General features: G+C 51.9%; 1 protein-coding gene across 2 annotated transcripts in view; it reads left to right on the forward strand.

Annotated features, from left to right (window-relative positions):
* The window catches only part of DLGAP3 (DLG associated protein 3), a 135,059-nt gene that overhangs the window by 94,932 nt on the left and 24,117 nt on the right, over positions 1-16,010 (forward strand). For both annotated transcript variants that reach the window (XM_032802701.2, XM_032802702.2), the window contains exon 2: positions 14,514-15,576. In XM_032802701.2, coding sequence (XP_032658592.1) covers positions 14,572-15,576 — 1,005 coding nt within the window. In that variant the 5' untranslated portion in view covers positions 14,514-14,571. The remainder of the gene's footprint in view (positions 1-14,513; positions 15,577-16,010) is intronic.

Genomic DNA, 16,010 nt, shown 5'->3' on the forward strand with positions numbered 1-16,010 from the left:
CTCTACACTTCCTGCAAACAGTATTAACAGAACATGCAAAAAAGCCTTGTATGATTCTTTGGAGGCTGGGCCTTGCTGCGTGTTGCATTGGCTTCGCAGCCCCTGGCTGCCTGTGTAATAAGGGTAAGAAGGTGCAATTGAACCTCCTACTCTTGAGTTAAAGCAGTAATTTCATTAACTGGTAGCAGTAGTTGGTTGTTACCCTCCAATGGAACAGCCACTGTTAGTGAGACATGGAACACGGTTTGCCAACATGTTACAGTCGTGCAGAGCTGTGCATCCTTTTGCGCTGTTCCCTGGAGCTGGTGCCACTGCTGCTTTTATCTCCAACCCACATAGACTTTATGGGGAAGCAGGAGCGTGTCAACTGGGCACTGCTGAGACAAACCGATGAGATTGGAAGATTGGCTGCGTATCTGACCCCTAGCCCAAACCCTGATCCCAGCTGTAACCAGGAAGGGAATTGAGCCATGTACCAAACTTTCCCGAGTGTGAATCTGGGCTGGAAATTTGATTTTTCTCTTGGCGGTTCTGATAGTTCTGTGTGGACCAGAACCCCACCCTCAAAGGAGTCTGGAGCTCTGCCCCAGTGTCTGCCTCTTCTGGTCCTGGAGAGATGTAGTGTAAATGAAAAGCAGTGGAGGAAAACAAGTTAACCAGATTTTTCCATGAGCCTTGATTCTAAGCCCATTAGCCACTTGAAATCTGTTCTGTTGCTTCATTGCTTTGCGTCTCCTGGTAGACGTCCCATTGCACACGAGGCGGTCGCTATCTCAGCGCACATCGCTAGACAGAACAATCTAGCCAAGTCATTTGTGAAGAACAGAATCCCCCCCTGCATAAGGTCTGTGGCCCCCCAGGGAAATTAAAGTTGTCCGCGCTTGGCATATGGGCCATATATTTGCCTGTCCACGTCCCAGTGCCCTATGGTTACGAGTCTCAGTTTGCATTCTGCCTTATCCGCTCCGATGGGGAAAAGATGCAGCAGAAGCAAAAGTACGCAACTAACTTTGTGGTAGGGGAGTTGCTAATGGGAGCTTCTCCTGGCGTAAGATGCAATAAAGGCAAGAAGTGAGTTATTTGTAATGGTAATTACGCACTTCCAGTTTATCCTAGCACATAATTGTGTGGGCGTCAGGTTCCCAGTGGTGGTAATTACCCTGGTGGTAAATGGCACAATACTAAGACGTATTTTTTTTTCCTTTTTCTTCTTTGTTGTTGCAGTAACAAATTCCATTCTTATCAACAGCTGACAAGCCAAGATCCTGCTTTAGTAACACCCATGTCCAGTCTGTGGGCTGGAACCATTTACTGAGGACTGAATTTCAGCCTCGTCCCCACTTCTTCTTTCCATGTCATTCCCACGCCATTTGGAATCTTTGTACTAGCCCTCTGCAGCCTCTGGTTTCTCACATCCCCATCTGTTCTCCTTAGGTTTGGACCTTTTCCTCAGCTAGGAAGGTTAGAATCTCTTGACCAACCCAGCCCATTGCTTCTTCTAATCCACTCGCCTGTCTCCGACAAAGGCCAGACGTTTATATCCTCCTGTAACGCCTAGAGAAATGAGCATTAAGCAGGTCTAACCCAGCAACCTTTCACCCCATACTCCTCCTGGGGCCAATTTTCCTCACTTCTGCTCGATTCCCTTTCAGGTGGACTGAACCGGGTGGTAATTTGCCCGAAACCCACTGCATTTTCCTGGATGCTGTCGGCAAAGGCGTCATCTTTGCTCTTCTTCTACCCCTCTGGATTCGTGGATTCTAAGGCAAGAAGGATCATTGTGGTCATCCAGTCTGATCTATATAGTACAGGCCCAAGACCTGCTCTGAACTGATTCCTGCTTGAACCAGAGAATTTCTTTTAGAAAAACTTCCAACCTTGAGTTAAAAGGTGCCAGTGAGGGAGGGCCCAGGGCCCACTCCAGTCCCTGGAGAGCTGTTGCAATGGCTATTTACCCTCACTGCACCGTATTTCCGCTCTGAATTTGTAGAGCTTCAACTTCCAGCCATTGGCTCATTAGACCTTGGGCCCTTCAGGCTAGCAGACAATTGTCAAATTGTTGTTCCCTGTGGTAGCTACTTATAATCTGTGATCAACTCACCCCTGAGCCGTATCTTTCTGTTAAATAGATTGAGCTCCTTGAGTCGATTACTGTCAGGCAGGGTTTCTCATCCTCCAGTCATTCTCCTGGCTCTTTTCTGAACCGTCTCCAGTTTATCAACATCCTTCCTGAGTGGTGGGCACCAGAACTGGACACAGGATTCCGGCCACCGTTGAGATACAGAGGTAAAATAATCTCCCAACTCCTACTCAGTATTCCCCTGTTTATGCATCCCAGAATCGTGTTAGCCCATTCGGCCACTGGCAACTCATCTTCAGCTGATTATATGCCATGACCCCCATGTCCTTTTAGAGTCATTGCTTCCCAGGATAGAGTCCCCCATCCTGTAGATCGGGCCTACATTCTGTGTCCCTAGGCACGTACATTTACATTCAGCTGCCGTAAAATGCATATTGGTTGCTTGTGCCCAGTTTACTCAGCAATTTGGGTCCTTCTTGTTACCTCTTCAAAACCTTTCAAGTGAGCTAACCTAGATCTGCTCCATGATGAATTGGAGGACAAGGCTACAGGACCTGACCACTGGGGTTGTGCTCACACCTAGTTCCCCCTGGCATGGCACGGGGAAACAAACGCAGATGCTGCCTCTCAAGCAGGCTCTCAGATGGTGACCTGAGCGGGGCCCTGTTCAGAGCATCAGAAAATGCTGATAGAGCATCTCAGCAGCACTTAGCCAGGGTGAGTCAGCGCAGCGTAAGGCATAGGTGAGAAGAGACCTAGTCTGCTCGGTGAACCACAGGCAGCTAGTAGAAGCAGCAGGCACTGACAATGTTCCTGGATTCCAGAGGGTGAAGCAATTGGCCGGGACCTTTCTCCAACCCAACCTTGAAATTTAACCTTTCGAGCTTCAGAAAATCTTGTTTAGTTTCCTCATTTCTTCCCCTTGCCTCTGGAATAAATCTGGTTAGCACTCGATAGCCAAGCCTCATAACAGCCCTTGTGGTGGGGGCAAGAAACCAGGGGTCCCCCTCTTTTAGACATCACAAAACTACAGTAGGTAAGTGATCTACCCAAAAAGGGGGCTAGCTCTAGAGCCGGGATTAGAACCTACACCCTCCTGGGTTATGGGCAGTGCTACTCTGGAAATGCCATGTGCAGAATAAGCAGGTGTCTGTGATGAGCTGACCTCGTGGGGTTTCTAGGCCTGCATTGCACAGGTGAAGGAGTTCAGAAAAGCACCTCAGTTTGCAAGGCTGATCCCAGTCTCTGGAGGTTCCTTCCAGCCCTACCTTTCTAGGACTCAGGTGAAGTACCCAAGCTCCAGTTACTAGCCCAGGAGGGCTGGTTGTGTCACTGGGGTCCCCTCCTCACTTCTTTTTTTTAGCTCTGCCCGCATGGATCTCCCAGGCAGTCTCACATCATCCATCCAGGCTGCTCCTCTGTCCCAGAGAAGCGCAGTGAGACATACCCACGCCCCTGGCAGATTTGGAAGCAGCTCTCCAGGGCACTCAGCTCAGGGCCAGTCTTGCCTTGGAGCTGGGATTCTCATTCCTTGCTCTCCTGTCTGAATACGGCTGCTCCCCATCCCCACCAGTGGCTGGCTCCGTATGGCGCCCATGCCTGGGAGGGATGAACGTGGTGGTGAGTGTTGAGAGGCAGGACTGGGCTTGACATGCCTGGCTGGGCACTGGGGGCAGGAAAGATTATCATTGAAGGCAGTGGCTCCACTGCCGGGGCGGGAACCTGATCCTCACCTTACCAGTGCCTGCGTGTTCTCAGTGACTTCCCATGAGCAGAGTCGGGCTCTGCTGAGAGCACTAGTTCTTGAAATGACCCATATCTCCCCCCCCACCCCAGGAAGGTGCAGCGCAGGGGGCTGATTCTTCAGCTTCACTCTGGCGTGGCTCCGCTCCAGATTCTCCTGCAGGCCTGTTCTCTGGGGTCTGTTACTGTTCCTGAGCAGGGCCTCTGAAAACTGGGGTTGGATCAAACTTTGTATCCAAGCCAAAACTCACTGAGTGTCACCCTGGCACACCCGCCTCTGCTGGCATCAGACCGTGCTGGCTACAGCTTTGTCCCTTGCTCCATCCGCAGCAAGGCTCCAGCCTGAGAAGGGCACAGTAAGGTAGCCCTGACATCGTGGCCAGTTCTGAAACAATCAGCTCACACTCAAATACTCTCACGTCCCTGCTGACCACTGAGTGCACCAGCCACAGCTGCCTTTTCTGCACTCCCTCGGAGATGCAGGCAGTGGGGAGGGGGTTAAAAAGGGATTCTGCCCCATGGGCAGGGATTCTGTCCACCAGGGCAGCCGAACCCCATGACCCCGTCCAACTGTGGCAGAGTTGGGGTGGGGGGACCCCAGTGGCCCTTGCTGTTCCCTCTCCCTCTGCATGAGGGTAAAGGTGCCGGCTGCTTCTCCCTGCCCGCCAGCTGCCTGGATTCATTACAGGCTGGGCGAATGTTCTTGCTCAGGGCTCCTTTCCCCTGCCACTGGCAGCTCGTTATGAGAAAATTACAGAGCTGCCTCGCAAAGGCTGGGCCTTGCTTTGTTTAATTCAACTAATTCCCTGGGACAAAAGCCCGCGCGGTGCATAATAACTGGCTCCTCTGCTATTTTGACTCATTCTTACCAACATGTTAGCGATATTTAAAGCGATTTGCTCGGTTCCTTTAGCACTAGAAGATTGTACTTCTGCTCCCCCGCAGCCTTGACTACCTACTGCCCCATACCCCCAGCTCAGCCAGAGCACTGCAGGAGATCGCAATAAATCTGTGGCCTGATTCTTCAGTGTATATGATGGGAGCCCAGCTTCCTATTCTCAGTCATTATCCGGATTGCAATAAGACCTGGCTGTGGAGCAGGGCCCCGCTGTGCTAGGCTCTGTACAAACATGGAACAGAATAACCATGCCTTTGCTAAAAGCACAGAGGAACTCTCCTTCCTTGCACTGGCTTGGAGGATCCCCCACCCCACCAGCTCTTCTCCTCCATGAGAGTTCCCCCTCCTGTCTTAATCAGATTTTCACCCCCAAGTTGATCACTGCCCCAAAGACCTAACCACTGCCCCTGTGCTGCACACACTGGCTATCTACTCTGCTCCAAAAGGACAGGCCCTGACTACTTGAGCTCACAGAGTATCTTCATTAGTTGTCAGCAGTACAGGGCTTATGATGCACGCGGGAACAGTTGTGATTCCCTCCACCAGACGGCAGCAGTTTGCTTTAATGGAAACCTCATGTTCTGTGATAAACCTTGACAACAGGAGTCTCCCCTGCTGACGGACCCTTTAAACTCCAACATTTCCCACCTCAGTTCAGTACTCGGGAAAGGCGCCTGAGTGGCCGATTGATATTATCCTCATTCTACAAGCCACTAAACTGGAGTGAGTCCATGACTTTCCTCGCACAGAGAAAGGACTAGAAGAACGCAGGTATCCTGGCTTCCAGTTTCCTGCTCTAATCACTAGGCTGGGCTGCTTCAGTGCTCCTCCTCCCCGGACACTGGAAAGTGGCATCGATCCATATGGAAGGGACGTGAGTGGTCCTAGAGGACAGCCCCAGCGATTGGAGCCTTCTTCCTGTTTACAGAACAGGCCCAGCCCTGGTTCCATCTCCAGAGCCCATCTGAAAGCCCGGCCCTGCAACCCAAGGTGGAGGAGGCCAGACTGGGGCAGTCGGGAAACCCTGGTGGCCTTTGGATGGTGCGGCTCATGTTTCTGCTGAGTGGGCTGTTCAACGCGCAGCTCTGAAGGTAGTGCTGCTGGGGAAAGGGCTCAGGTGCTTGGAGCAGAGTCCCCATCTGGGAGCTGGTTTGGAGGGGTTGCATCCGGGAGCCCCTCTGAGCCCCATCCAGGCAGGAGCCGTTAATTCTCTGGGTGTGTCTGCACTTCAGCGGGGAGGGGCAGTCCAGGGGGGGCGGGCTGGGAGGTTCAACCCCCACTGGAGACGTCCCCTCTGAGGGTCTCATTGCAGCAGCAGTGAAATCCATCCTGTGATGTCCTGTCGGCTAGCCGCTCGGCTCAGCTGATCCTAATTAAGACCCAGTGCCCTCCCCTGCCTAGCCGAGGCACCCTCCTGCCCCTCCACCCTCACTACTGCTCTCCAGATGGGAGAGCTTGGATTTTCATCTGTCTTTTTCCCCACTGGTTTTTAGCCTGGCTTCAGAGACACTGGAGTCCCCTGGGCTATGATACTCATATGCCATAGCCAGCAGGACTACTGGTCCCTCATCCTGCCTTTGGCTGATGCCCGAGAGGAGGGCACAGTCCTCTGTTCTGTGGAAGGTTCCTTCCTGACCCTTGCAGGGATCAGCCTATGTCCTGGAGCATGAGATTTCACTGCCCCTAGTGGCCACCTATAATTGCCGGTGCTGTTAAGAAGTCAGAGACCCCAGCCCATGGCCACACTATGGAATCTCCTCTGGGTTTTTTGCTTTGAATTGGAGATGGAGCTGAGCCTTGAATCAAGACACAAATGTCTTAGGAGTCTAGGGAATTAGCCAGAGCTACATGCAAATCATGCTAGTTAGTGGGGCTCTTCGGAGTGCCAGGTGCTGTACAGAAGCCTGATGGGAGACAAACCCTGCCCTGAACTACTTACAATCTAAATAGGCCCAGAGGACCCAGATCACCCAGCAGGTCATTGGCAGAGCCCAGCTTTCCAGAGCCCTAATCACACTACCTCCCTGCTGGCTGAGCTAATGGAGTAACTCCTGTGTCCCTGAGAAGCCAGCTTCTGCCATTGCTGGGAGCTGCTGCAGCTGAGTGCAGATCTGAGCTCCCCGTCAGATCTGGGGGCGGTTCTGGGCCCTGGGCTCCAGTCTGCCTCTGCATGGAGCCAGAGCCTCTCCTGTAATCGTAGCCAGGCAGGGCAACTGGGACAGCACACGGCTCAAAACCTTGCTGCGTAGTGTCTGCTTTCAATGGCATGCTCCTTCCCTGCAGTACAGTGCACCCTCGCTGCTCACTGACGCCGGGTCGGGGGTGTTGGAAGCAGACGCTGTTTTAATAAATAAAGAACTAGGATTCATTAAGGCAAGAGGATGGGCCTGATTCTCCTCTCGCTTTACACCACGCTCACGTCTGTGGGAGTCCTCCGGGCCCGATCCTCCTCTCAGAACCCCTGGCGACCTCCGTGGGGTGACTCGGGAGTGGGTGTGCGAGGAGGCCTGCCGTGTGACATCTCCCTGGGAGGACAGCTGCCTTTTCTTTTAACAGGCGGCAGCTAGGAAGCTTCAGATGGAGCAATTAGGGAGCCTCATTAGAGCAGGAGTCGGATTGGGAGGGAGGGAAGCGGGACTGAATGATCCAGCCTAGAGGATGGAGGAAAAGCGAGTGGAAAAGCTTATTAGAGGAGCCATGTTCGCAGGCTGAGAATGAAACCGCCTCCTGTGCTGCTTGTGATCCTGTCCCGTCACCCCCTGTCATCAAGAGACCTCCTAGTTGCCAGGAGTCGGAGAGATCTCAGGGCAGTTTTGAGCCACGAGCGTCCCTCTCCTGGCATCGCACCCGCAGCCCTCCCGTTGTTCTGCCAGGCCCCCTCATGGCAAGTGGCAGTTTCTCCCAGAGGCCAAAGGCAGAGCTGAGTCCCTGTAGTGAATCCCTGGCCTGAGAAGTCGTGTGAACTGGGGAGTCGTTCAAAGAGAAAATTCAGCACTTGGGAAAGTGAGCGATGTGGCTTTGGCTAGAGCTTGGCATAGCCGGGGCATGTGGGCCCACAGCTCTGTCCATGCACCTCACTCCTGATCTGCAGCCCTCCCTGCAAACCCAGTCGTGGGCTGCCCACAGCCAGCTCTGCCGATGCACCTCATGTTGGGCCAGACCCTCAGCGGGTGTAAATAGCTGTGGTGGCCATGGAGCTGGGACGATTTGCATCAGCTGAGGATCCCTCCTCCTGAATTTTGCCTGAAGATCAGGAATTAGTTTTCTTATTCCATTTGCCCACCCTTAGTGTCAAGCGCTGCTTGGCTCTGAATCTCTGTAAACAACTGCAACATGAGCGGGCTCCTCCCTTCATGTTACGCCCTTGTTCTGCATCAGACTCAACTCCCACCATAAGTTACTGCCAACGGGATCTGAACGGCTGAGGAAGGTGGCTGCAGCTGAGCTAACAAGGGAAGACACTGGCTTCCAATCCTCCCCTACTCTTTCTAGGAAAAACCACCTCTTTTGCAATTACCTTTGTCTCAAGTACAGTCTACCTTTCCTAACATGATTTGAAGACAGGTTGCCCTAGGCGCCCTCGCTAAATATGCTAACAAGAGCGCTAATGATGCCTGATAATTAGCCAAGCTATACTGGAGAATAAGTAATTTCCTCATTTATAGTCATAACAAAGCCAGCCCTCTGACAGGTTCTAATGAGGTAAAAAATACACACGCAATCCCTCATGCAGACCCCATCGTGGGTTTTCACAATGTCTGGGATGCAGGCTGTTGCCACATGATGGAAGACCACATGAATCTCACACACTCCAATGCAGAGCTGCTCTCTCTCTCAACACCTTCAAGGGGAGAACCTGGACCCAAAGTGGTGAGGGGGTGGGAGATATTCTGGGTTCGCCTCATTCCGCCAACATTGCTACTTAGCTTTTAAATGCCCCTCTCTGCATTTTCCTTGTCAGCTGTTTTAAGTGTCTTCCCTCTGCTATCTCACTGCAGCTCCATTTATAGAGGTATAGATTTTCAAGTCCGAAGGAATCATTATGAGCATGTAGGCTGACCTCCTGTCTGACCCAAGCCACAGAACCTCACCCAGTAATTCCTGCATCAAGTCTGCAGTGTTGGTGGAGCAACGGCATATTGCTGGATTTAAAGACTTCAAGTGACGGAGGCTCCGCCACATCTCTCGGGAAGTTGGTCCAATGGCTAATTAGCCCTTGGTCTTACTTCTAGGCTGGATTTCTCTGGCTTCTGCTTTTGGCCACTGGGTCTCATTCTGCCTTTGACTGCCAAATTAAAGAGCCAGCTGCTATCAGCGATCTAGGAACTTGTAGACTGTGATCAAGTCACCTGTTAGCTCTTGTCTTGCACACACTAAAGAGATGGCGCATCTCACGTCTCTCGCAGGGAGGCAGGGTTTCTCTTAGCTCTTTTCGGAACCCTCTCTAATTTTGAGTCCCCTTTCAGAAGCGTGAATGTCTGGACTCCGAGCCAGCTGAGCTGGTGATGGTCCCAGAGTCCGTGTTTCAACCTTGGATGCCCCGAGACCTCTTGCCTCCACTCAGCAACTAGACTCATAGGCGGAGCTGGTCCCCTTTGAAATTAATGGCTTTTAAAATCTCACTCAGAAGCTCTTCATATTAACAAGTCAAATGAGTGAGCGGGTGTAGTGGTCAGACTGGGCCTGTCCTGCTTGCTCCCGGGAGCCTTCAGCCTCTGGTTAGCTGCTGTTAGGGCAGGGAGCAGACTGAGCTGATAGAGAGTGGGACTTTGCAGGATTGAAGGGTGTTGGCAGAGCTGTATGGGGAGGCTGGAATAGCAAGAGAAGTTGCAGATCAGGGTGAAGGGGCATTGGCAGAGAGCGTGTGGGAGTCCAGGGGTAAAGTGGGTGAGGCTTGAGGGGCATTGGCAGAGCTGTGTAGGGGGAGCTCTGGACTGGAATAACAGGTGGGGTTGTAGGTCAGCACTGAAGACCATCAGCAGACCTGGGTATGGGGCACTTTGCATTTGACTTTTATAGCCACGCAGAACAGCTGAGTCGAGACACTTCCGGCAGCTTTCAAAAGCCATTGTAAAAAAAAAAAATGTTCTTGTGGCATCTGAATTGATTTGTCCGACTCATGCTCTATGTTGGCACCAGGCACTCTGAGCTGTTGAGCGGCGTATTCATAAGCTATTGCCACTGCAGTCCAGCTGTCCAGCCCCATTCCAGGGGAGGCTGGTGTCTGTCTGTCTGCCGGGAAGCTGTGTTGCCAGGTGGCTTAGCTTCCCCTTTAATAGGGGTGGTTTAATGTTTATTAATAATTAAACAATGATTTGTGTTCTATAGGCTCCCACGTGAACCAAGCCCTGAACAATCTGCTAGGGGAATAAGGTGACCTTGTTTCTTGTGTCTCTGGAGATGGCGCTTTTATTTTTTCATGAGCTGCTAGAACTAATCATTAAAAAAGGGTGAAGGGGAGAAAAGAAGCAATGAGGTTGGCAAGTTTTACTGAGCCAGTTCCCCTCCCTCAGTTGCTACTGGGAAATATTTCAGGATGAAGAATACCCCTCCCGTACCCCATCAGCTCTTGGGTGAAATTCCCAAGACTCATGAGTGCAGAGAGATGAAGTGACTTGTCCAAGGAGCCTGTAGCCGAGCTAAGGGCTGAAACCCAGTTCACTGACTGATTCATAAGACCATATTTCTTCACAGTTTTGCTGCTTTGGGAAATTTCTGCCTCCCCTTCTACTTTGCTGGTGGTCCCTAGCCCCACTCCTCCGTCTTGCACCGTGCTTCCCTTCTGATCTGGTTGAGTAACTGTCACGGAGTCCCCGGGCGATGCTCTGGAACTACTCCCCACAAAGCCAGTCAGGACTTTGGGGAGCCTCCTCTCCCTTGGAGCAGACTTGTTCAGGGCAAGAAGCTCACACGTCTTCACCTCCTGGGTCTCTCCTTGGAGCATTCAGCATCCTCTGCCCCTCCGTGTGCTTCCCACAGCGAGCCCACCCAGGTGGGGTCCTGGGGAAGCCACAGGGTTCTGCACCCCCACTTTGCAGTCAGACGTGACTCTCAGCCAGCAAAACAGAGGTTTATTCGATGACAGGAACAGGGTCTAAAACAGAGCTTGTAGATACAGCGAACCAGACCCCTCGGCCGGGTCCATTCTGGGGGGCAGTGAGCCAGACCCCTAGGTCTGCACTTCACTCCTTGTCCCCAGGCAGCTCCAGACTAACCACCCCCTCCCGCCCCTCCTCTCTGCTCAGCTCCTTTCCCGGGCCAGGAGGTCAGCTGACGCCTTTGTCTCCAACAAACACCTTCAGCTGGCACCTTTGCAGGGGAGGGGCCCAGGCCATCCGTTTTGGCTAGGAGACAGAGTGCCCGGCATTTAGGGGCACTGGCCCCTTCCTCTGTAGCAATCACACCCCCTTATCCCACCACCTGGATGCGTAAGAACTGCCTAGGGGACACTGAGGCACCAACACAGTATTCAGAGCAAACATTAAGAACAGTCCCAGTTCGTCACAGTAACTACTGGCTGAGTCATTTCAGGCTGGGTTGGTATTTAGATGGGAGCCCTCCAAGCACTGCTGGATCAGTGGGATCCGTTTGAGCACAGAGCCCTGGTTTGGTATAGTTGGGGAATGGGACGCAAGAGCAAGTTGTCCCTGCTTGTGGTCATTAAGTTAACCCTATCATTGCATGGGATCTTTAATCTTATGCCCGGCCCAGATTCCAATGGGGGTAATTGCATTCTGCTTCCTTAAATTCCACTTGTATTCTCCACCTCTGCTCCTAATGACACGTAGCATATAGAGCACTGTATACGTTCAAAGCACTAGACCTCCATTACCTCCTGTGGAGGAGCATTACTGTTCTTAAGATGGGGAAACTGAGGCAGAGAGGTGGTGAGTCTTGCCCAAGTCCAGCATTAGAATGGGGGGGAGGGGAAGAGGGCTGTTGATTTCCAACCCTCCAGCCCATGCTGCCTCTCAAGAAATTGCACATGCCTAAATTCCTGTGTACTATAGGGAGGTAGTATTGTCTAGTGGCTAGAGCACTGCCTTCGCAATCAGACCTGAGTTCTATCCCTGTCTCTGCCACTGGCCTGCTGGGTCACCTTGCATAAATTACTCTCCCTCCCCCCATGTCTCAGTTTCCTCATCTGTAAAATGGAGATCATGATACTTTGGGGATCAAGTGCTTTGAGATCCACTGATGAAAATTGCTGTATGAAAGCTGGTTAGTATTATTATTAAGCAGATGCTGTGTTCTATTCAACAACTTGTGATTTGAAAAAGTGCTTTGGGATCCTTCTGGTTGAGAGGCAGGGTATAAGAATACATACACACAACACCTTTCATCCCAAACCCTTTACAAGGTATTCCTACGGGTCCTGCCTTCCACCCCATGGAAATGCAGCTGCCTCTAGGATGGAACGTGGCAGCTGTTTAACAGCATTCTGCAACATTACTCATCAGTTTAGGACAGGAAGTGAAGAAAGATCCCAAACCCACTTGGAACTGCAAGGAGAAGGGCAGGAGGTAGGCTATAATGATTCAGTTTGGCCAGGACATTGGGGTCAACAACTTCTGCTGTTGGGAAAAGTGCCCTGGGATCCTTAATAGCAACATGGGGTCAAGAGCTTGGTTTTACATTTCAGCCAAAACCCAAACCTAATGAAAGTTACCCAAAGCACCACTACATCGTCCAGTAGTGCCACTGTAGGAGTGCAGTGGTTGGGGCTGAATGGATGGAGTATTATTTTTAGCAGGGGGCATTAAATCAATATGGATTCAAGAGGGTACAGCGCCCCCTAGTGACTCATCATCATGCCCTCTAACACCATGAGGGTCTCCCATACAAGTACTGGTCTGATCCACCCCTGCCTAGCGTGGGAGAGATGGAAACATCCCTGCTTAAAGCAACATCGCTGTAGGCTGCCTAGATTGCTATTAGGACTCTTCCGAGAGACTGAAAAAAGCAGCGTTCTCACTGGTAACCACTGGGTGTGGTATGGGCCAGCTGTTCCCTGCAGCCGTGGGCGTGTCTGAGAACTGGACGCAATGCTGGGGTAACAGCTTAGAGTCAGGTTAGCATGTCGCATCGCCCCAGCCAGTGCCGACTCATGCCAGTCCCTCACCAGTGTATAAGGAAATCTTAATAAGAAAAGCCATGTGAGAGAAATGCCAGCTTCAATGCCCGGGAGACTGTTCAGTTCATGGCTCAAAGCCCACGAGACAGCCTGTTAGAGGAGTCAGGCTGTTTGGCTGGAGCCTCGTGTTGAATAAAATGCCCTGGGTACAGTTTAACTTTCTTTGCTCAATTTCTTTCTTCTTATTGTTTGCCTGCCTTGAATGGGGAACTGCAGGCGCTTTGATAAATGGACTGATAGGTTCCTGAGGTTTCAAGGTAGCTTCTATAAATACCTCTGTAACCTCCACTAGAACACAGCAGAAGTGCCATTTGGACGGCTTGATTGAAGATCCGCAGGTAGAATGAGGATGGATTGAGATTTCATATCACAGTGGGCCGTCTCTCTCCCCTCTGACTCCTTATTTCAGCACATTATAAGCCACGTAAGTAGAGCTGGTTGGAAAAATGCAGATCCATTTTCCACCAGCCGGTGCAGTTGGGATTAAATCAAAACATTTAGGTTTAAAATTTCATCTAGGAGGAAAACTGAGGGGTGGAGAATGTTCCGACAATGTTGAAATGTCCTGTTTTGACATGTTGGAATGAAACCTTTAGATTTTTCATTTTGAAATGACTTTTCATTTTTATCGTTTTTTTTCTGTGTTCTAGTATGTATGATAGTGGAACACTGACCAAAATCAAAATCACAATGAAATGTTTCAATTGATCCAAAACACATTTAAAAAAAAATAAAATTATTTTGTGGAGACCTTTTGAAAAGTTTGGGGTTTGCTCTGATTGGGAGTGAAGTCAGATTTTGAAATCTCAAAATCCTTTAGATTAGAAGAACTGCCATACTTGGTCAGACCTACTCCATCTAGCCCAGGGTCCTGTCTTCCACTGCTTCAGTGGGAATAAACAGAATTGGACAATTTATCGAGTGATCTATCTCGCTGTTGTCCCGTCCCAGCTTCTAGCAGTTAGAGGCTTAGGGACACCCAGGGTTGTGTCTCTGACTAGACCGATCCTCTGTAAATGTACCTAATTCTTCTTTGAACCCAGTTAGACTTTTGGCCTCCACAACATCACCTGGCAAGGAGTTCCACAGGTTGACTGTGCGTTGTGTGAAGAAATATTTCCTTTTGTTTGTTTTAAACCTGCTGCCTGTTAATTTCATTGGGTGATGCCTGGTTCTTATGTTACAGGAAGAGGTAAATAACTCTTTCTCTCCACACCATTCCTGATTTTATAGACCTCTCTCATATCCCACTCAGTCATCTCTTTTTAATCTCTCCTCATATGGAAGCTATTCTATCCCCCATATCGTTCTGGTTGCCTTTCTCGGCACCTTTTCCAATTCTAATATATCTTTTCTGTGTGAAATGGGATGTCCATCCTGCGCCTGCTCTGCATGTGAGCACGACTTTGGGCTGGGCTCACAGCCCTGCCTTAGTTGGGGTTCCCTTTTCAGCACCCATCATTTCACCGTCCTTTCAGACTTGATTGGTGGGTACAGTTGGGTTGTTAGAGGGTCTGCTGTCATAGAGATGGTACAGAGATGCCGCCCACAGTTCTCCACATGGGCAGGTTGAAGGTGCAAAGAGAGGTGGAGCTTGGAAACCTGCCCAGACGCCAGTGGGATGGGAGATGGCTAATGTGTCTATCCTGTCTCCGCAGGGGACCCCGCAGGGATCATCCGGCAGAATGAGGAAGTTCCGTGCAAGGTTCTGACACCATGAAGGGCTATCATGGGGAGCGCAGCCAATCACAGAGCTCCACAGGGCACCCGTGTCACTGCATCCCAGAGGACTGTGACCAGCCCCTGGACTACATCCGCCACGGCCAGGAATCCAGGCAGCCGTACCTCCTCAGCCCCAGTGAGCCTTGTTCTTTGGATCACCGCTACTGCCCCTCTCGGAGCCCTGGGATCCCCGCTGAGTGCACGGGCGGGCCGATGAGCCTGACCAAGCCGCTTTCCGCCAGCAGCAGCAGCACCTTCCCCAGGATGCACCACATGCAGCAGCAGTACGACTCTTGTGACGAGTGCATGGCGGCCACCCACCCCTCCAACAAGATCAACCGCCTGCCCCCCAACCTGCTGGACCAGTTTGAGAAGCAGCTGCCGCTGCACCATGACGGCTTCCACACGCTGCAGTACCAGCGGGCCAGCACCACGGAGCAGCGCAGCGAAAGCCCCAGCCGCATTCGCCACCTGGTCCACTCCGTCCAGAAGCTCTTCGCCAAGTCCCACTCCCTGGAGGCCCCAGCCAAACGGGAGTACAACGGCACCAAGATGGAGGGCCGGGGGGACGGGTACCACCAGCACCACCAGTCCCGGCACGGCAAGCGGAGCAAAAGCAAAGACCGCAAGCTGGACTCCCGGCACCGGCCCAAGATGATGGGCTGGTGGAGCTCTGACGACAACCTGGACAGCGACAGCAGCTACCTGGTGTCCGGCCGGCACGCCGTGGACCAGGGAACCCAGTACTGTGTGGATGCTCCTGAAAGTGCCTTCAGAGACTTGACCTTGAAGAGTCTAAAAAGTGGTGGGGAGGGCAAGTGCCTGGCCTGCGCCGGCATGTCCATGTCGCTGGATGGTCAGACGCTGAAGAGGAGTGCCTGGCACACCATGACAGTCAGCCAAGCCCGGGAGGCGTATCCCAGCTCGGGAGGCAGCCAGGAGAAAGCTTTGGTACTGCAAGAGGCAAAAGCCAAAGACAGAGGCTACCATTACCTTCAGGTGAGGTGTGCACTGGGGTGGGGGCTGGCTTGGCTGGGGGCGTGTGTCAAGCCTGCAGGTGTCAGTCGTTGGTTCCCATCCAGCCTGGTTGCAGTGTCTAGAAGTCACTCTGCCCCAGCGCAGAGGGCGGTCATCATCAGGACTGCGTCTCCCAGCCCTGCAGAGAGCTAGCCAGATGCAGCATTGAGAGCAGGTGTCCCTTCTACACCAGGGCTTGCAGCAATGGGAATACCTGGTAAAAATACCACAGCGCAGACAGGTCTCTGGATACTCCTTGACGTTTGTCAGGGTCCTTGCCCCTCTGCCGAGCCAACCCATGGGCTCTTCTTTGTGGGCTGGAGATCTGGGGATGAACTTCTTACAAATCCAGTTCCTTTGGCCTGGAGGCCTCCTGCACACGTCTCTCCCCTCCATGCATGCAACCCCCCGTGCAC

Source organism: Chelonoidis abingdonii, chromosome 25 (genome assembly GCF_003597395.2).
Source record: "Chelonoidis abingdonii isolate Lonesome George chromosome 25, CheloAbing_2.0, whole genome shotgun sequence".
Lineage (NCBI taxonomy): Eukaryota > Metazoa > Chordata > Testudines > Testudinidae > Chelonoidis > Chelonoidis abingdonii.